This window comes from Dendropsophus ebraccatus, chromosome 7 (assembly GCF_027789765.1).
Source record: "Dendropsophus ebraccatus isolate aDenEbr1 chromosome 7, aDenEbr1.pat, whole genome shotgun sequence".
In the NCBI taxonomy this organism is placed as follows: Eukaryota; Metazoa; Chordata; class Amphibia; order Anura; family Hylidae; genus Dendropsophus; species Dendropsophus ebraccatus.
The window spans coordinates 55,615,378-55,637,927 of NC_091460.1; the positions used below are offsets into that span (position 1 = coordinate 55,615,378).

Genomic DNA, 22,550 nt, shown 5'->3' on the forward strand with positions numbered 1-22,550 from the left:
CACCTGGTGTTCAAGAAATATAGGTATGTGGTCCATGTACTGAGCTTTACGCCACAGATTGCATGCACAGGCACAGATGAGTCACAGTTTTCTACTGGATTCTTTAGGAATGGTGCATTGATATGGTGGTGCGTATGTAGTGCATCGTGGGAAATGTGATAAGTTGTCATTGAACTAGAAGCAGCCCCTTTGTCTATTGAAGGATTGTCATGTCATTGTCAGACATACCTACTTATCAGAGCCTGCACAACAGCCGCCACTCCTCATTCTCCATGTAATATACACTTGATTCATTTCCTGTAATTAAAATAGTAATCTCAGCATTTCATAGAACAGGCAGCTTTCCTGTTACTGACTATTGGTGCTTAATATGATGAGCCCAAGGGGATGCACATTAACATGCACTATTTTCTTTTTTGTGTATTATGTTATTTATGCACTTTTTTCTCTTAAAGGAGTTATCCCAAGACCAAAAGTTATCCCCTATTGAGAGGATAAGGTATAACCAGATGGTTCCTGTGACAGTCCAAGCAATCTGATCACAACCAATCAGTTAGTCATCCCCCTATTCGGTGGGTAGGGGATATTTTTTTTTTTTCCAACCTGGGATAACCCCTTTAAATGGGTTAATAAGGCTTACATAACATGACTGTTTTCTTCCAGGAGAAGCACCACTCTTGTCCTTAGTTTGGGTGCAGTTTTGCAGCTCAGTTCCTTTGAAGTGAATGGAGCTGAATTGTAATACCACACACGGTCTGAGGACAGGGGTGATGCTGGTTTTGCAAGAAAGTAGCTGTGTTTTATCTAATCCTGGATAAATCCTTTAATAGACAACCTCCTTGTCTCCTAGGTTATTACTAGAGCAGAATCCATCAGGAGTTACTCTGAGCACTGATGACTACTTTAGCCTAAGTGGTGAATACAAGTATGATGTCAACCTTCTTGGGGAAGCTCACCAGTGGAATTTTAATCGAGGTATTAAATTCTTGCTGCATGTCATGCATGTTCCTAATAAGTGTATTCTTTAGTGTTTAGTGATGGATGTTAGCTTGGTTAGCAGGGATTATCTTTCAACAGTAGTTTCTCTTGGGTCTTACATCTTGTCCTAATACCAGCCACACTGTAACGGGGCATATGCTTGCCTTTTACATTCTAGTAGGGTTGGACATTTAATCAATTTAATTCACCCTTAGAAAGGCTCATGATTTTTTTTAATGTTAAATAAAATAAATGTGCTGGACTTCTGTGTGAGGGGATCCCTACATGGGGAGAAGTACCTACAGGGGCAAGGATTACCTGCAGGAGGGATTGCCTACATGAATGGCTTTCTACAGGTGGATAATCAGTATTGGTTAATTACCTATAGGGGAAGGGTCTTGGTCCTTTTACACACACAGATTTCTCTGCCTTGGGGCCCGCAAACGAGCGTCAATTAGCAAAATCAGCAGCTTGTTTGCTGTGCTTAGACACGGCAAGAGAAATTGAGCAGATGGGCTGCGTTAAACTATCCTTGAATCGCACATGCAGCCCTAAACACTGAATGTACAGATATGTATATATTTGTGCTGTCAGTTTCCAGATCATAAGCAGTGTATACTTACCATCCACGCTGCTTGTGACCCTGTTCTCTGGTTCTCGGGTCCTTGCGTGTGCTGTAACTTCAGGCCTGGCCTCCTTGGCTGTCAATCATTCCAGAGGAGGTGGCGACCTGAAGTTACAGCAGCAACCATAGGAACGGAGACCCAAATGCTGCAGGATCATAGGCAGCATGGCTGGTAAGTATGCACTGCTTCTGATCTTGAAACTGACAGCACAGATATATATATATATAACATATATATGTCCCGGAACCCAATATATACATATCTGTGCAGTCAAACAGGAAGATGTGCAGCTGATAAAGATAAATTTTTGAGCAGGCACAAAAAAATGTGATCAGTCGAAAATCGGGTGTTTGCCCGGTCTTCAACTGATTGCTGCCCATTTACACGGGCTGATTATCGGCTGCAGGAACATCTCTAGCAACGCTCCTGGTCGATAATGGGCCTGGGTAAAAGGCTGAATATTAAGAGGGGATTGACTACAGGAGAGGGGCTTACTACAGGGGGATTGGATTATATTCATGTGCCACAGTAAATGCCATTGAGGAGGGGAGATGATTTCCTGGTGTGAATTATCTATAATGTATAGGGCCACTCCCTGCTACCACTAACCTCCTAAGCTGCAATTTGTCTACACTATGCCTGAATGTATTCTTTTATAATCAATAAAAACACATTAAAATATATATAGATATATGTTTATTAAATATTTAACTTAAAAAACTTTAGTGACTTTAGTAATATTTGATATCTGCACACAGTTGATGGTGTCTCTGTGGTGTTGCCTGTTATTACAGGTTGAGGTCATCCATGACACAATCGCCATCTTCAGCGTAGCTAAACCTCGCTCTTTTCTGCTCCAGAGAGATCATTTCAACGTCATCGGGGTAGTGTCTTCCCTCGGTCTCCATTTCCTCTATTGTCCTCTTTGTCGGCTGAGTCGGTGCCTGTTCTAGGCGAGATGGCCGCTGTACTTGCTGAGATAGTGGCTGCGGTTTCTTCTCTGGCTCTGTCACTGGCTGAGATGGTGGCTCAGCAGTTTTCTTCGCCGCCTGGACCAGATTCAGGGTGACGCTGGGTGGCTTCTCAGTTTGAGCTGGGTTCACAGCCCACGTCACCTTTTTCTTCTTCTCTGCCATCTTAGTTGGCAACATCTCTGTAGTTTGATGCAGCCTGGGTGGCCTAGGTGCCTCCACTCTCTGAATCTGGGCTGCCTTCACCATGACCTTGGTCAGCTTCACAGTCAGAGTTGGCTTCCCAGCAGGCCCCACTGCTTTCTCCTTCTCTGGCTTCCTAGGTAGCGACATCTCTGTCTGCGGATGCAGCTTGGATGGCCTAGGTGCCTCTTCTCTCTCATTGGTTTTAGCTTTGTACTTCATTTTTCCTCCTACAACTTCTCTGAACCAAAGCCAAAATAGACTGACAAGAATTAATTATCAGCGTGACAGAGTGGAGGGGATTTTATCACACTGGGGGCTGGTGGGCCCTCACACAGTGCTTCATGCTGGGACAGCGGTTAAAAATCAGACCCTGCGCTGGTGCTGATCCATTCATGTAAAAAACTTGATGGTACATTCGCTTTAACCCTTAAGGACACGGTGTAAATGTACTCCTTGGTGTTGCTAATGGAGTTCAGAGAAGAGGCCGCGCGGCCATCCCGCACTGATCCGCTGCTATCCCGACTGCTATCTGCAGCCCAGGACTACGGCAATTAGCGGAAACAATCCAATCGCTGTGCCCGCTAATTAGCCATTTAAATGCAGCTGTCAACATTGACATCCGTGGTGTCTAGTGGGGGAGATCTCATTGATCTATGCGGTATATCAATAATGCATAGATCTCTGTGTGTAAAAAAAAAAAAAAAAAAAAGTTATATTTTATTGATAAAAAATCCCCTCCCCTAATAAAGTCTGAATCACCCCCCTTTCTCCATTTTATAAATAAAATTAAATGAACAAACATATTTGGTATCACCGCGTGCGTAATCACCAGAACTATTAATTTATTTAGTTCCTGATCGCGCACAGTAAACGGCGTAAGCGCAAAATCGTGCATTTTTGATCGCATCAAATCCAGAAAAATTGTAATAAGTGATAAAAAAAAAGTTGCATATACGCAAACAAGGTACCGATAGAAAGTACAGGTTATGGCGCAAAAAAATGACACCTCACACAGCCCCATAGACCAAAGGATAAAAGCGTTATAATAATGGTCATAGAGCAATTTTAAGGAAGGTTTATTATTTTTATTTTAAGTTTTAATTTTTCAAAAGTTACACAATTTACATATTGTTGTAATCATACTAACTTGAGGAACATATATGACAAGTCAGTTTTACCCTACGATGAACAGCGTAAACACAACCCCCACTCCCCCACCCCCCAAATAAAAAAAAATTCACCACACATATACTGTATATCTGGTTTCGCAGCATACTTTTGCAGCCTGTCATTGCAAAGTACAATTAGTGGCGCAAAAAATAAGGGCTCATGTGGGTCTCTAGGTGAAAACATGCAACTGCTATGGCCTTTTAAGAACAAGGAGGAAAAAACGAAAACGCAAAAATAGAAATTGGCTCCATCCTTAAGGAGTTCTAAAGTTGGTGTAGGATTTTTGTTGTATTACTTATATAGGAAAAACCTGGTTATACAAGTTTTGCGTGTTAGATCCACACCAGAATGAGTGGAGTAGTACACTCTTGTGTGCTATGCACGGTGGTGCTCGCTTGCTGAACGGCAGTCAAGCACTTTCACATACAATCTTCAAATATAGAAAATGCAAGGGCACTCACCAATTTGTGCAGTAGTCTTTATTGTCTTCCTTTATAAAACATGATATAGCAGGTGGCGAGGACGCCAAACACCTGCTATATCATGTTTTATAAAGGAAGACAATATAGACTACTGCACAAATTGGTGAGTGCCCATGCATTTTCTATATTTGAAGAAATAGTGTTTGGGTTTCTTTTGATGCAGTCCTTATTACTATTCCCTCTTAGGAGAGGGGCAGGGGAGCGTTCCCTTATGAAAACATGGGCTTTGCATAGGTCCACTGTGTTATTTCCATGTTCATTATAGCCAAATGGCGTCCAGTTCTATTAGTGATATGGACTTTAGAGTTAAAGGGGTTGTCCGGCGAAAAAAAATTATTCACAGAATAACACACATTACAAAGTTATACAACTTTGTAATGTATGTTATGTCTGTGAATGGCCCCCTTCCCCGTGACCCACCACCCCCACCCGTGTACCCGGAAGTGTGGTGCGCTATACATTACCTGTCGCGTGCCGACCACGGTCTCCGATCGTCAGCAGTGACGTCTTCTTCGGGAGCTTGGCGGATCTTCCCGAGTGCCGGCCGCCCTCTGCAGCGTCATCCGAAGCTCAGCCGCGATTGGCTGAGCATAACTGTGCTCAGCCAATCGCGGCTGAGCAGCTGATGACGTGGCCGCGTCATCAGCCGCTCAGCCGCGATTGGCTGAGCACAGTTATGCTCAGCCAATCGCGGCTGAGCTTTGGATGACGCTGCAGAGGGTGGCCGGCACTCGGGAAGATCCGCCAAGCTCCCGAAGAAGACGTCACTGCTGACGATCGGAGACCGTGGACGACACGACATGCGGTGAGTATAATGCACCACACTTCCGGGTCTAGCGTGGGTGGGGGGAAACACGGGGAAGGGGGCCATTCACAGACATAACATACATTACAAAGTTGTATAACTTTGTAATGTGTGTTATTCTGTGAATAATTTTTTTTCGCCGGACAACCCCTTTAATATGATGTCGTTATACAGGGCAGTAATAGATTTTCTTTAATTTTGCACATTTTCTGGGTACAACTTTACTATATTGTATGCTTTTGTGTTTCAGCCAAAGACGCCTTTGAGAAGAATATCTCTCCTATCATAATAGACAATACCAACTTACAAGGATGGGAAATGAAGCCATATGTTACTCTGGTCAGAATTGCTTTATGAACTTTTCTGCAATATTTGTATATATGTGAAATATGTCTTCATTTTATAACTATGTCATATTGGGCCGGGGTAACACCTGTGTTGTGTGTTTTATAATTTATTTTCCCCATCAGTAGCTTTGGTGGGTCCTTTACATGTGAGACTCAAATGGTGTCTTGACAGGCCCTGTTGATTTTAATGTGGTCTGTCTGGTTTCCATCATGATGTTGGGCGTCATGCTGTTCGGCCTTGTCTGGTATTTTTGACAGAACCCAATAGAGCCTCTAAGGGTACGTGCAAACTATAGAAATCACGCGGATAACTTGCCTCAGATTCTGTGCAAGCTCCTGCTTGACTCTCCGCCCATCCCATAGACTCTGTGCTCGGGCAGATTCTGCCCAAAGAATTGACATGTCGGCGGAATCAGAGGCACGTTATCTGCATGATTTCCGAAGTGTGCACATGCCCTAACGCAGGTGAGAACCCATCCTTATTGTAACATCTTTCTACTTTGAACACACACAGGAGCTTTCACATTGACACACATGTGAAAAAGTTGTTGGCCATACCCTGGCCTTTGCGAAGGTCGTGCCACAGGGAGGGGGAAGCGGACCTCCGAGCTTCATTGTCTTGTCTATATATTGGTGTCAATGTAAAATGTAGTGCTTTACAGGTCACTTTCTAGCAACTTATCCCCCTTAGCGCAGACAGAACAGGAAGTCTAAGCTTAATATTAGGCTTAGTGGTCAGACTGAAAAATGCAAGGTTTCAAGATTATGTTATAATAGTAATGGAAATGGAAAGTTAGAAGAACGTCAACAATAATTCCTAAAAAAATGTGAGCTTACCTGTTGTCCCATCCAGACAGCTCACCCATCCATAAGATGACACCCTGTACTGTCAACACTTGTAATAATAATTTATCACCTATCAATTGTTAAAGGGATTTATCCAGGCTTAGAAAAGCATGGTCACTTTTGTCCACAAACAGCACCTCTTCTGGCCTCAGTTTGGATGTGGTTTTGCAGCCTAGTTCCTTTTAAAGTGAGGGGAGATGAGCTTTAATACCACACACAACATTAGGGCCAAGGGTGGCTCTGTTTTCAGCAGAGGGCAGCTATGTTTTATTGGTGCCATAGCTCTAGAAACCCCTTTAACATAGATAAAACGTTACTAGTGGCTAGAATTTGTATATGTAAAGAAAAAAAAAACAACAACATTGCAGCAGCCATGAAACTCTGGTCAAGGTTAGTCAGACGTTTTCTTCTGGACTACTGAACTTTCTGTGTGTGTGTGTGTGTGTATATATATATATATATATATATATATATATATATATTTTGTGTGTGTATAGATATAAATACTCGTACTAGCCATAACATTATATCCCTGACAGATGGTATATGCATTAAATATAGGAACAGGCTGACCTTACTTTACGGAGAGTTAAGGATCATGTTCATGACCCAATGTTTGGGAATTACATGAATAGTAAATTCTTATTTTCTCAATCACTGACATAGGAAGTCAGTGTATTCCTACCATAAACTTGCAGGGCTGCAGGAAATTCATTCCCCACCGGTGCCTGGGAATCTGTGTAGGAGCCAGCGTCTGCTGCAGGGGAGCTATAGGCAAAGCAATCTCCAAGCCGGTCTACATGCTTATTATTATTCCATCACTTCTGCTTGTAATGGAGATGAAATAATACCCGACTAATATTTCTGCAACTCTGACATCTAATATTGTAGGTTCACCAACATTGTACTGTAAGTCTTTTAAAGGAGGTTTGCAGTTTTCCACTGATATAGCAGGATACTATCTCTTTTTTACCAATGTTGGCAGTCAGGAGCATTGCAGTAGAGGGCCGTATATGATTGGTTGGGATTGCTTGTTTTAATCTCTAGCAACAGTTTAATGATATTTGTTATGGCCCTTTATGTTTACCAGTCATATACAGTGGTACCTTGGTTTAAGAGTAACTTGGTTTAAGAGCGTTTTGGTTTAAGAGCTCACAGTTTTTCAAAATTGTGACTTTGTATAAGAGCATTGCTTTGGTTTAAGAGCTCCATGTTCTGGGTGGGAGTGCAAGTGTAGGAGGGGCATGGTCTGCATATCGGGGTCTACAGCACTGTACTCTGACCCAGGAAGTCTCCCTCACCTTCCAAATCATAGCAGCTCCACTTCAGGCTGGGGCTTACATCAGGGGACAGGACTGTGGGGGTAATCTCTCCATAGCTGTAACCCCTCTCTCCCCGGACAGAGAGTGCTGCTATACAGTGCCCACATATGTCCTGCTCATTCCTTCATGCTCCCTGCAGTCTCTCTCAGCTCTTGTGTTTCCCATCCTCTCCATTACTGTACAGTAGTTTATGATATCACATATTCTGCTGTTTCTTAATCTTTGTTTCATCTGTTTTACATGTAATTCAGAAAAATAAATCATTATTTTTGGGGTGTGGAACCAATTATCTGCACTTCTATGATTTCTTATGAAAAAAATTTGTTTTGGTTTAAGAGCAGATTTGGATTGCAAGCACGGTACCGGAACGAATTATGCTCGTAATCCAAGGCACCACTGTATATTGGAAAGTTACAACCAGCATATGTTAATATACAGAGCCAAAAATATAGTGTAAAATCTGGTGCTACCAACTCATTCACAATTGCGTAGAAGTTACACTAAGAGAACAAGGTATACACCACTGTTTATAAACCTTATTAGATGGGCACTGTCAGCAAAAAGAAAAAAAAACTTTCAATTTGTGATTGAAAAATATCAAAAGTTTTTATAGGTTAGGATCAGAAGAACAAGCTGAGAGAGGTCATGTTCTTTTACACCATACTCCCCCATGACAGTATAGACCTTGCTTTGTGCAAAGACATGCTGGAACAGAAAAGGGCTGAACCTAAACTGTTACCACAAAATTGGAAGCTACAATTGCACAAATTGTCTTGGTTTTCTGGAGCTGTCAGATTTCCCTTCATTAGATCCAAGGGGTTTCACGTGCCATTCATTTGGGCAGCATGACTCCCTACGAAGAGATGAGAGCTCTTCATAGTCAGGACCTTCAGATAAACATTAGCCAAGACATTTTCCATTACCCCAGAATGAGTTTCCACGTAACAGCAACAGTACTTGTGGTTCAGTGTGTGTTTAGCAGGTGTTTCCTTTATGGGACGGGTGTTCACCTTGGGATGTGACAGACACATGTATATCACTGGGAACCACAGATACTGCAGCTTGTATATAGCAATTCTTGCTTAAAGTTGCCACTGACTCCGAGCAAATAGGGTCTGTTCACTTGTGAAGTTTTAATAAAAGAGGAAGTCTCTTCTCTTTATTCCTGTCCTGCATTCATGAGCCATTTCTGGCTTCAATTTCATAACTCTATTAAGAAAAACCTGAACATGGGAACATTACCGAAGCTTGCCTCTTTCCCAGGGATGCAGGGACTAAGACAAGCCTTATACAGCAGAGAACCTCGATGTATGCTATGACCATCTCACATTCACTCTGCTGCTATGTTTAACATCCACTCTGCACAGGTTTACAGGTTTACAGGCCAGACATGTTTGCTTAGAGTCCCAGCTGTCCTTGAACTTCACATTTCCAGTTTCGCACCAGGCGTAGGCTTGTCATTTCTTGGCTGGTTTTTGTTTTCCCACCCTCAGACCCTGCTGTCCGTTTTAGTTTGCCGTCGTTGAGCTACTGATACACTGGCCCTGTAGAATAGCCCATCTCATTGCACTTGAATGGAGATTAAATATATTCTCATATATATATATATATATATATATATATATATATATATATATATATATATATATAGTGTGTTACCTCAGTTCTCGAACTTAATTGGTTCCGGAAGGCAGTTTGAGAACTTAGCAGTTTGAGAAGTGAGCAGTGTCTTCCCATAGGAAATAATGTAAACATGCTTAATTGGTTTCAGCACCCACCGATAATTACCTACAGTACCCATATATTACATTGATAAGTGCCCTGTATATTCACTACAGTACAGAGCAGCACTATACTGTACAGGACATTACAGAGCAGCACTATATACTGTACAAGACATTACAGAGCAGCACTATATACTGTACAAGACATTACAGAGCAGCACTATATACTGTACAGGACATTACAGAGCAGCACTATATACTGTACAGTACATTACCCAACAGAACTATACACTGTACAGGATATTACAGAACAGCACTATATACTGTACAGGACATTACAGAGCAGCACTTTACTGTACAGGACATTACAGAGCAGCACTATATACTGTACAGGATATTACAGAACAGCACTATATACTGTACAGGACATTACAGAGCAGCACTATATACTGTACAGGATATTACAGAACAGCACTATATACTGTACAGGACATTACAGAGCAGCACTATATACTGTACAGTACAATACAGAACAGCACCATATACTGTACAGTACAATACAGAACAGCACTATATACTGTACAGGACATTACAGAGCAGCACTATATACTGTACAGTACAATACAGAACAGCACCATATACTGTACAGTACAATACAGAACAGCACTATATACTGTACAGGACATTACAGAGCAGCACTATATACTGTACAGGACATTACAGAGCAGCACTATATTGTACAGGATATTACAGAGCAGCACTATATACTGTACAGTACATTACAGAATAGCACTATATACTGTACAGGACATTACAGAGCAGCACTATATACTGTACAGGACATTACAGAGCAGCACTATATACTGTACAGGACATTACAGAGCAGCACTATATACTGTACAGGACATTATATAACAGCACTATATACTGTACAGGACATTATACACAAGAAATATTCAACAAAACCAGCAATTATAATCCAGTAGTCACTAACTCCTCACTCATCCTTTACTGTATAGTGTCCACCCACCCCCAGCACTGTAATGGATAAGAGATGGTGGTGCACTGACTGTACTACTACTGTGCTGTAGATACACTCCAGCAGTCTTGTACAGTACTGTACTGTATGTGAAGCCTCACCAGTGCTAAACTCACCAGGTACAACACACGGTCCACGCTCGCAAAAACGTTCAGATACCGAGCAAAGTTTCATTTCTGAACGTTACTTCTAGGTACATTTTTGTTCGAATACCTTGGTATTATTGTACTTCAAGACTGGGCACCCGAAAGGTGTTTTGAGAACCAAGCAAGAGTTTGGGAACCAAAGCAAACTTTCCTTGAAGATACTGTTTAAGTTCTGAGCAGTTTTAGAACCAAGCCGTTTGAGAAGCGAGGTACCACTGTATATATTCCTGCCTCAGAAGTATTCTTAATTTTCTCACTATCCACAGCTTTTATTCTTGTAAAAGTGATCAGTCTTAGAGTGGGTTCACACGAACCGGATTGCAGCGGATTTCACGCTGCAAGATTTTTCATTCCGTTGTATGTAAAGTCCCTTCCCTTTTAACTGTTAATACAATCCCCGGTCTACGCTCCGACCTGCTTCTGTGGCTCCTGGCATCCTGATGTCCTGCTCAACCAATCAGTGCGCCGTCCTGCCGCAGCCACTAATTGACTTAGGGGGACATCAGGATGCCAGGAGCCACAGAAGCAGGTTGGAGCATAGACCGGGGATTGTATTAAATGGGCAGCGGTGGGTTAAGAGGGACAGGGCTATACATACTCGCAGAAGATTTTTCATTCTGCTGCGAGTATGTAAAGCCATCAAAATGACCGTATCAGGAATTGCAGCGGACTTGCTGCAGAACTCACAGCGTGAAATCCGCTGCAATGCAGTATGTGTGCACCCACCCTTAAAGGGAATATATCCGGGATAGGTAAAACAGCTGTTTTCTAGAAACAGAAGCACACCTGTCCCTGGGTTGTCTGTATTATTACAATTTGGGTCCATTCACATCAATAGAAGTGAACTGCAATACCACACACAACCTTGGCACAAGGGTAGTGCTATTTCCAGAAGAAATCGGCTATGTATTTCTAGTTATGGATGAGTCAAAAATGTAAGCAAGTGTATGGCCACTAACCTGTCTGATTACAACAAAAAGTCAGATGGGGATTCTTTATGATTTTCATGCAGATTCTGATGAAAAACTCCATCAGCTCTGGTCATTGCTGGGCTGCACTCACTGTTCATCTTAACATAGAGCAAAAGGGGTGAGACTTCATTGCAACTTTTAGCTTCTTGTTGAGTGAGAGAGATAATCTGAATGTCTTCTAAACAAGGATTATCAAGCTTTCTGTAGGGGAATAGTTAGCTACTAGTCATGTGATCACAGCCGCAACAGCAAACAGTATCTTGCTCTGTGACAGGTGAAGCAGTGGTAAGTTTACACCAGTCATGTCATTTAACAAAACTTTTGACACGTCACAGAGACATTTCAGTTTTGTAGGTCAGAGTCTGGGTGTTCAGACTCCAGTCGATCATTAGAATGAGGAGAAACGGATGTGTGCCTGACATGCTGCAATCTCTGTCTAGTTGTAGGAGATGGCCCGGGGAGTAAAGTGCTTACCTATGTGCTTCTCTTGGTTTGTTCTAAAGATTGGTGGGGGTCTAAACACCCAGACCCCAATCGATCAATACTTTCTCTGTGACATCAAAAGTATATTTAACATGATAGACAGTAAAAAGTTTTCTGGTGGGATTTAGAGGTGTGTAGCACAACTTGCTGAGCCTTTATGGAAAAGGCTTCACGCTGTTGTTTTACCTAACCATCGAAGAGCGCTGTTCTCATTCTTCACTGGTGATACACTTATTTGGATGAGATCCAAGTGTCTAGTGGTTGGGTTGTTATTAGGTCTAGTATAACCAGCTTATGCTATAGCTTGATGTTTGGGTACACAGAGTATGATGTTTGGGTACACAGAGTATTGTTAGATAAGAGGGTCATTATGTCTTGCGTCAACTACACACACAACAAATAGAGGCACAGTGGGTCAGATTTACTAGACTATCTGATCCCCAGACAACAGTGTAAATGTACGCTGCACAGTCTACTAATATCAATCACACTGGCTCAAACCATGTAATACATTTGTCTTCTTAGATTCTTATTTAGATATCCTTACGGAGACCTGTGCCTGATAGCTGCGATATTTATTTATTTTGCAGTGGAGGATTTGGCGCTGCTAGTCTAAGTTTAGACCAGCGACGCCGCTTAACCTATAACTTCAATACCAAGAAGTACAAGCTGCAAGGTTTTTCGGTGTCAGGCGTCACTAAGATCTGCAAATAATTGAATTTACATGCACCTTGTTTGATCTTGATGATTTGCCTGCCCAAGTGCATTAAGTGTATCAGAACATTCCTCAGACAACTGTTATATCTGCATGTCAGAAATGTGTGCAAAACTGTAAGTCATTTAGGACTACATTTCTCCAGAATTCTGGTGCATTTCAAAAATCTGATGGGCGTCTGACCATAGTTACCTCCACCAGTCACAAGAACAGGGACATAATTTCATTCTCCCGTATGAACCCATGCACCATGGACCATTGTCTATCTGGCTGCCAAACTTTTTCGAGTTCAATGCTAGAAAATGTTTGGCGCCCAGAGAGCCTGGTATTCCTGATTCTAGGGAAAATGGGTAACTTAAAGGGGAACTATCAGCAGGTTAGACAAATTTAACCTGCTGATATGTCCCTATTGCACAGGAGACGTGGAGGAGGGAGGTTTGTCTCTTACCTTTGCTCCTAGCGCCGTAATTGTTTTGTGCCATAGTCCGGTAAGACTGCTAGGAGCCCTGAGGCACCCGTACGGAGCACTGCCTGCCCCCATAATGCCGATGCGCCCCCAAACAGCTCGCCCTTTTCTAATTATAATGGAGGGAGCGGGCCAGCCAGGGGCGGTGTGGATAAGCGTCCTGGGGGCGGGCAATGCTCCTAACGAGTGCCCCAGTGCTATCACTTGACCGTATAGCAAAAGACTAAATGCAACGGAACATCGCTGAGGAGGAAGGTAAGAGACATACCTTCCTCCTCGGCATCTCCTGTACAATAGGGGGCCATCAGCAGGTTAGATTCGTCTAACCTGCTGATAGTTCCCCTTTTAAAGAGATGGGAAATATTTCTTGAGGAAGACTGTTTTGGCAAGAACATCTACATCTAAATTCCATGTGGAAATTTATAGATTTGAGATTTGTTTTTGAAACCAAACGAGTGTACGTAATGTCCGTGTTCTTTGTTTATTACTAGGCTATGAAGCATAAATACAAAGTAACATTTCGGGAACCTGACACTTGGTGGAAGTATAAACCAAAGGAGCTTGAAAGGTAATCTACCGATAATGTGTTTATTGTGTATTCACTCCTTGAATCTGCCACTTTGGAAAAAAAAATATCTTGTGTTATCTGTAATCTTGCACAATGACCCATCTGCCATCTACCCAGCAAATATACTGTGTATTTTGTTCGTCATACTACACTCACCAGCCACTTTATTAGGTACACCATGCTAGTAACGGGTGGTCTTCTGCTGCTGTAGCCCATCTGCCTCAAAGTTGGACGTACTGTGCGTTCAGAGATGCTCTTCTGCCTACCTTGGTTGTAACGGTTGGCTATTTGAGTCACTGTTGCCTTTCTATCAGCTCGAACCAGTCTGCCCATTCTCCTCTGACCTCTGGCATCAACAAGGCATTTCCGCCCACAGAACTGCCGCTCACTGGATGTTTTTTCTTTTTCGGACCATTCTCTGTAAACCCTAGAGATGGTTGTGCGTGAAAATCCCAGTAGATCAGCAGTTTCTGAAATACTCAGACCAGCCCTTCTGGCACCAACAACCATGCCACGTTCAAAGGCCCTCAAATCACCTTTCTTCCCCATACTGATGCTCGGTTTGAACTGCAGGAGATTGTCTTGACCATGTCTACATGCCTAAATGCACTGAGTTGCCACCATGTGATTGGCTGATTAGAAATTAAGTGGTAACGTGCAGTTGGACAGATGTACCTAATAAAGTGGCGGTGAGTGTTGTATTTTTATACAGGATAAAAGACTGTATTTTTGTTAATGTTCCAATTTTTTTTTTTTTTTTACCATCATTCAATATGAGGTTGCTTCCAGAGAACTGTGACCATATTTTTGCATCAATATAGTGACTGGCTTCTCTGGGGCTACATGAAGGACCCCGCATCCACATGAGAGAACGCAGTCCATATTTGAGGATACCACTTAGACATCTGTAATGTCACCTGTGGAAATCAAATGCAGTGTATAGATAAAACTCAGTCGGGTAGTGCATCATTTCATGCTAATAAATTAGTCTTATGAATATTTGGTTATCAATACAGAAGCTGTCATTGTGCACCCTGTATATTTTTTATTATTAATTTGTTCATAAGAGGTGTCAAACTCACAGCCCTCTATCTTGTTGCCAAACTACAATTCCCATCATGCCTGGAAAGCCAAAGCTTTAGCTGTCCAGGCAAGATGGGTATTGTACTTTTGCAACATCTGAGGGGTTGTAGTTTGACACCTGTGCTTTAGTTTGATTTACAATATGAACCTCAGTTCTGTAAAATTTCTTTTAAGAATCACATAAATTGGATTATTGTGTTTTTTTTTCCTCCCAGGCGTAACCATCATGGTGTAAAAAAAGAGAAGATAATGAAAATGTTAGAACATTTTGAGCATGTGACTGTGAACTCCATATTAAACCTCTCTCACCCAAAAGCATCTAAAAATGCTGATAATTCACAAACAAAGACAGATGAAGAAAAAGGGTGAGTGTACACCTTGTCTGAAACGCAGGAGTGAGTCCAAAGCATGGAACAGATGGAAGTCTTTCCATTATACTTTGAGTTCATATTCAGCTCCTGGTTTTGCTCACAAATTTTGGTGAAAAATACTGACAAAAATATTGCTCTTTTAAAATGTCATAGAGTATTCTTACCATCAAACATCGCCTATCTATAGGACAGGGGATATCTAGTGGATTTGTGGGGGTCCGACTTCTGTGATGCCCACCGATCCTGAGGTTGGAGGTCAGATGTGAATGAATTAAGAGGTGGCGTCAGCTCTTCATTCAACCATTAGGGGTCTTCTTAATATTATGAGCACTGAATCTATCAGTCTTCAGAGGCTCCATTAAGAATGAAAGAAGCACTGGCAATGCACATGGGGCTGCCATTCTGTTTATTTGGATGAGACTTGTTCTGCATTTTCAGGAGGATCTTGGTGGACCTTCACTAATCTGCTAGTTAACCTTCATCCTGTGGGAGTTTTGATGATGAGAATACCTCTTTAACTTTCTCCAAAAAATATTAATGTTGGAAACATGATGGGAATTGTCGTTTTGCAACAGCCGGTGGACCATAGGTCCCCCGTTCCTAGTTCTACAGAGACCCTTTATAGCTGATCTCCTCCCTGGGTTATAGATTCATTTTCTGAAAGTACTACTCTCCTCTATTGGCTCCTACAGACCATAGTCTCCTTTTATTTTTTTTGTCTATTTTATTCCCACTGAAAGCACTCACTGAAGTGTATGTTGGGGTGTGCAGAATAACGTACGAGTACTGAATACTTTTACTATATTCTGACCCGCTGATTTTTGTTTTTGTTTACTATTTTGTTTTGCACTATGCACTTTACTATGAATTGCAAAAAAACTGACATGCATTTTATTATTTTGAATTGCAAACCTCTGTCAATTGCAAATCTTTATGTAATTGTTACATCAGAGTTGCTCTCCGCGCCAGTCTATTAGTTCTTTTAGGTTTAGTGTATATGCCTTTTTATTGATAAAGATTAGTTGTATAAAGTTTGCCTTGTGATGTGATGAGGTAGTAATATATTGTTGTTGGATTTTTAGGGACATGAATGCCTTGCCTCAGTCTTTAAAAGAAGACGAAACATCTCTGTCTATAACACTTGAATCGAGGAACATGGCAGATATGAGTAGTGCAGATCCAGCCATACAGAAGAGCTCAGAAGTATCTAAAGGCGATCAAGAATCCTTTCCTGATGTTGCAAAATCAGAGCTAAGAAATCTGACCGCTACTGAGGAGGTCAGCTCTGTGGATGTAGCTCAGCTTGAACAACATATTGCTACCAATAATACCGCGCAGAGTGATGAAGACTGCTGTACTGATAATGCTACTATAGATAAGCAGGGTCCAGATGAAGAGAGTGGGTCATCACTGCTGAATGAAAGGCCAGAATTGCTTAGCTTTGTAGGAGACTGGCCAGTGGAGAAAACCATGAGTCAGAGAGCCCCGCGCAGCAGAAAACCCAGAGCAAGCCATGGGAAACACAGTCCGTCAGTGCAAAACGATGACGAAATCGATAAAACCGCAGAGACGGTTGCAGAACAAATAGATCAGGCTACTGAACATGAACAAATAGATAATAGATCTAGTGAACATGATCAACAAGAAGCTGCTGCTTTAAGTATGGAACATCATACTGACTCCTCCACTGTGAATTATAATAGTGAAGAACATTTACTGGGACTGGAAAATCAATTCTATACCTCTCTGATGCAAAGTAATAAGGAAGATTGTGCCGAAAAAGAAGGCCAATCTGAGGGCTTGTTTGTTGATAATATTTCAGATATTCAAGAACAAGTAGCTGAAAGTGCCCATGGTGAGGATGTCCAGTGTACAACAAGTGTTAATAGAGATGTTAAAATAAAGCCAAGGCAGCCCAGACGTAACTGCAGGCAATGCAAATTGGCATTAAACTTCACAAACAATTGTGCCATCTCATCCAAGTATGAGGAGTCCAATTGCTTCCAGCAACCTAGTGGTGCTCTTTGTAAGTTTTCACAGACTGAGCCTCAAGATGTTGCATTGGCCTGGAGAGTAGAGAAAGGGAATGCAGATGTTTTAGATTCTGCAAAAATTCTGATAGGAAATGGTAATAGGTTCATATCCAAGTCATTAGATGGCAGCCCGGATGCTCAGGAGGTCATACCATACAGAGTGATGCAACATAAAAGTACCTTTGTGGAGGAGGATGATATCATCAGCCTAGGAGATCAGGATAGTTTAGATATTCTTTGTAGACTCTTTAGATCCCTTTCTTTTGACGTGCTGAAAGATTTGTTTGAAAGGTGCAATAAAAATCTAGAATGGACAACCAATCTGCTTCTTGATTCTGGAGAAAAAATGTATAGGGAGGAGGAATGTAAATCAGAGGAAGATGAAGACTTAGAATGGTGTTCCCATTCAGATACTGATAGTCTTCAGGATAATAGCTTCGTATTAGTTGAAGAAAATTCATCAGAAACGGATTTGATCGACTATAATATAAAAGCTTCAGAGTATTCTCCCTTTGCAAACACTTTGCCCCTTGTTGTTGCTGAAGAATTAAAAAACGGCAACGTCTTGTCTTCCAATGAAATAAACCTCAGCCATCAGTGTAGAATTTCTACAGAACTCCAAGAACTTTATCCAAGCCATGAAACCATAACAGACACCATAGCGTCTGACCTACTATGGTCTTCAGATGCAGAGACTGAACCTCCGCATACACACGATTTATCCCTCGATATATTACAAAGCAATAACACCTTGAAAACTATTGAAAAAGAAAACCAAGACTTCAGTTTAAATCATGTAAATTTGTCAGAGAAATCAGATCGTCCTGATATATTAGGGATCGAAAATAAGGAAGAGCAAGGGATTACAGAAGTCACAGTGGCTGTTGAAGAGGAGAAGAAAACACAAAATAAAAGCAACTCAAGATTACAAGCTAAGGAACCCTTGCAGTTCGATTACTTGGAGTTAACTTTGCCTCCAGAATTTGCCTTCCAGCTCACCGAGTTATTTGGCCCAGTTGGAATTGATCCAGGTAATTATTATAGAGGTGTTCAGTATATGCGTACGAACTTACTGTTCTAATATAAAGTTCGACTGGGGTCCTCCATCTTTACATTAAGTAGAGGTCCTAGCGTTTGGGCCCCCTGCAATCTAACATACATCCCCCACCCAGCTGTTTGTGGAACTATGGCCCAGAACCTTTGGCCACAATACTAAAGGCACCTTTCCCACTTTGCACTGTGTGGACTTCTGGACAAAGTTTGCCCATAGTACTGCAAACAAAGCAGGCCTGAGCAGTCATAAAGGCCTCTGAAACGTGGTGAGGTGCATATGTTAATATCAGTCTGGTGCCCTTGCTTGTGGCAACAGTGTTTTTAAGTGTAGCTGTCACTTCAGGTGACTTTCCATGTTGCACTGTCCTGTGTATAAGAGATGAAGCGCTATATCTGGTCATTCTAGCACTTGCATATGCCATTTATTCCCCCCTTTTTACAACCCTGCAAACTCCACCTGTGTCTGCTATTCCTATGCTCAGCTGTACCGTGGGTGCAGACTAAACTCTGTGCCAGGTGCTTTGCTGCATAGCTTCCATTGAATAAAGTGCTACCGTTTTGATAATATTAAGATTTATGTTTGATAACTATGTCAATGTATCTAATCTTTTCTGCCCAGGTTCGTTAACAATTGAAGATTGTGTAGTGCCGATAGACCTAAAATTGGCCGAATCTATCCATAAGAAGTGGAAAGAATCCATTATGGTTAGTAACTGTACTACAATGGCGTCCTCGGTGTGGGAGCACTAACTGTGTGATTTGTTTGCAATCTATAAACCCTTCAAGTGTTTACACTTTTTTTTTTTTTTTTTGTAGATGTAAGGGTTTTGCTATTTTTATTGCTACCATTTTGAGGTAAATCTCAGCTTTTATTTTACCAGAGCAGAAATCTGACCTGTGATAGGTTGCTTTGGGCAGTTTACATTCATTTCTGAGTGAATTTCTGTGTGAATGACTTTGATGAATATGGGCACTTATTGTTATATCTAAGTACAAGTAGTGCAATATATCTTTTTTGTTATTATTGACTGTTTTTATTTATTTTAACATTGTTGTGCCCTACAGCTACGGGCAGAAGGTGAACCCATTAATTTGATTATTGGTAGTTGACAAGGTTGGATGCAAACCTAAGTGCTGGAACACATAGATACAACCATAGGCCATAGGATGTATCCATGTGTTCCAGGACTCCCTAGGGCTGCATCCAGCTTTGCCAGCCACCAGTGTTATAATGCAGAAAGAGTGGACCCAAGCATGCTTGAGTTGCACTCATCTCTAAAAGAAACCTCCTACATATAAGTAAATGTATGACCACTAGAGATGAGCGAACCTCAAGCATGCTCTAGTCCATCCGAACCCGATTGTTCGGCATTTGATTAGCTATGGCTGCTGAAGTTGGATAAAGCTCTAAGGTTGTCTGGAAAACATGAAAGCAGCCAATGACTATATGCATGTATTCCACATAGCCTTAGGGCTTTATCCAACTTCAGCAGCCACCGCTAATCAAATGGCGAACGATCGGGTCCAGATGGACTAAAGCATGCTCGAGGTTTGCTCATCTCTAATGACCACACCATATAAATAAAGCTTGCTCTCGTCAGAAGTGGATGTATAGGAGACATCAAGTTTATGAATAGTATTGTCTGGTAAAGCTGACATGCTGCCCCCAATAACCGTGAGAACCATGGGATCCCCAATAATAATGAAGGCCACATGAGAATGAATTGTTCGCAGTATAGAACTTACAATAATATTTTAGTTTATTGTAACTTTTTTTTCTCTCCTTCATTAGGAAAGACAGAGACAAGAAGCATTATCCTATCAGCTCATGTTCCAAGGTATTATAGTTAATATTTTGCAGTGCATCTAACATACAATAATTATTTTTTTATTATGGACCAACCCTCTAAGGAACTTTACTGTAGATCTTTAATAAGACTTTTTGTTTATATTGGGAAAAAAAAAACACCAAACACCCCTCTCATGGGTGGATTCGGGATTCCGCTACTAATGAATTTACTAAACCCACAGGCCAAAAGGGCCCGGGGTACAATCCCTACCCTGTATTTCTAAAACGTAACTTTTATATATTATTGTCTTAAAATAACAGAAACAATGGATGCAAAAGTGGTTAGAACCACAATAGATCCAGTGCTGGTTATTAATATAAATGATTCCCTAGTGGGTATAGTATACGTGGTGCCAGGCAAGGTCTGCAGAATCCTAGCTTATAATAAACACACTGGATGTATTGCTGATAAACACATCTGACATCTATGACCTCTATCACAATGATAGAGCTCCCCTCTACATGTTTCACTGCCTAGGCAGCTTCATCAGGAGAAACAGGCAATCACTGGCCCTCACTCTCAGCTGCCTTTTACATGTTGGTACCAATAAATACGCCATGGCTCCTCATGACGTTCCTCTGATATTATTGAAGTCATTTCCCTCCTGGCCAGCTGTAAACGATCAGTGGAGTAGTTTCCTATGACGTGGGATGGTGAGTCACCATGTCTGTTACCAGTCAGGACTAGTGTTGTTGGTAATAAGCAGTAAGATGGGATTTGATTGGCCCATGACTTGGCTTTGTTTGGGGAGAATTTATTGGTACCAAAATCTAAAAGGCAGCTAAGAGTGAGGGCCAGTGATTGCCTGTTAATCCAGATGAAGCTGTTTAGGCAGTAAAACATGTAGAGGGGGGCTCTATCTTTGTGATTTTATCAGCACTACATCCAGTGTGTTTATTATAAGCTAGGATTCTCCAGACCTTGCCTTGCACCATTTATACTATCCCCTTCAGGGAATCATTTATATCAATAACTAGCACTGGATCTATTGTGGTTTTAACCACTTTTGCATCCATTGTTTCTGTTACCATAATTTATAAAAGTTAAGTTTTAGAAATAGAGGGTAGGGTTTAAGTTAAAAGGGTATTGTGCCCCGTGCCCTTTTGGCCTGTGGGTTTTGTAAATTAATTTGTTTATACTGCTCCTAATTTATATGTCTCAAGAGGGAAACACCAGTACCAGCCATTACATGCTTTGGAGCACTTCTTCGAACAAATATACATTGAACTGAATTCCCCTCCAGCACTTCGGTACTTTTACAGGAGCTATATATCTGTGAGATAGGAAACCCTGGATATTTAATTGAGGGTCTATCAAACATATGGCCTATTCTCAGTAGCTGATTGCCACAGTGCCAACGCTAGTACCCCACCGGTCAGCTGCTCTGCAGGGCTGCTGTGAATGGGAGCTGATCCACTATAGCCCAGAGCTATGCTGTTCCAGATCCAAGAGGTTGGACCCCACTGATGTTTAGATGCTATAATGAGTATAAAGTGATGTTTATGTCCTGGCAATTGAACCACAATAATCCTATAATCACACTGATATATATGTATATATATATATATATATATATATATATATATATATATATATATATATATATATATATATATATATATATATATATATATATTGTGACAGGACCAGGGGCAAAGTAGTGGATGGAATGTATGTTTCACCTAGGTTCCTGTCATATGTGTGTTAAATAGGCAGGCAGGGATTTAGGATAGCAAGGAGAATATGTTTCCTTGCTATAGGTTTTGGCAAAGACTAGAAAATAGGGCCTGGCTGCTTTGGAGTAGGGGAGAGATGGGTTGGCTCCTACTCCACTTGGCCACTCCAGGTATTGGGAGTGACTCTGGTTACTCAGGTGCAAGCCTGTGTGTGCTATAACAGGGCAGACAGCTCACAGGATGATGTCTCTCTCTGCTCCTGGGTAAAACTTCATTGTGAGTACACTGTGCTGCATGTTTTGTTTGAGAGCTGTGCAGTAGGCTCAGCTCTGGTTAGTGAGTTGATAACTGTTTAGTTAGTCGCCAGACGGCGTAGGTTTTCTTTGGTATTATTGTTTCTTTTATCTGCTGCAAAGAAAAATAAAACTGGTTGCGGCCAGTTGCACCTTACTTGCTGGTGTGGACTGTGTTTTGTGCCAAAAAGCGCCCATCTAACCCAGGAGATGGTGATCCCATGAGCTAATCCCCTCACAAATGGTGGAGGCTGCGCTGGCACAAAAATTCAGCAAGTTGCATGTCGTGGGTTAAGTCTGCTGCTGTAGCAAAACCAAAGACTGCAGATATGGATGAAGTGGTGAA

At 41.6% G+C, this 22,550-nt stretch overlaps 1 protein-coding gene across 3 annotated transcripts in view; it reads left to right on the forward strand.

Moving 5' to 3' along the window:
* The window catches only part of N4BP2 (NEDD4 binding protein 2), a 54,965-nt gene that overhangs the window by 13,438 nt on the left and 18,977 nt on the right, over positions 1–22,550 (forward strand). For all 3 annotated transcript variants that reach the window (XM_069977547.1, XM_069977546.1, XM_069977548.1), the window contains 7 exons: positions 851–975; positions 5,469–5,557; positions 13,769–13,845; positions 15,144–15,293; positions 16,382–18,363; positions 19,005–19,090; positions 20,178–20,223. In XM_069977547.1, the coding sequence (XP_069833648.1) occupies positions 851–975; positions 5,469–5,557; positions 13,769–13,845; positions 15,144–15,293; positions 16,382–18,363; positions 19,005–19,090; positions 20,178–20,223 (2,555 nt within the window). The remainder of the gene's footprint in view (positions 1–850; positions 976–5,468; positions 5,558–13,768; positions 13,846–15,143; positions 15,294–16,381; positions 18,364–19,004; positions 19,091–20,177; positions 20,224–22,550) is intronic.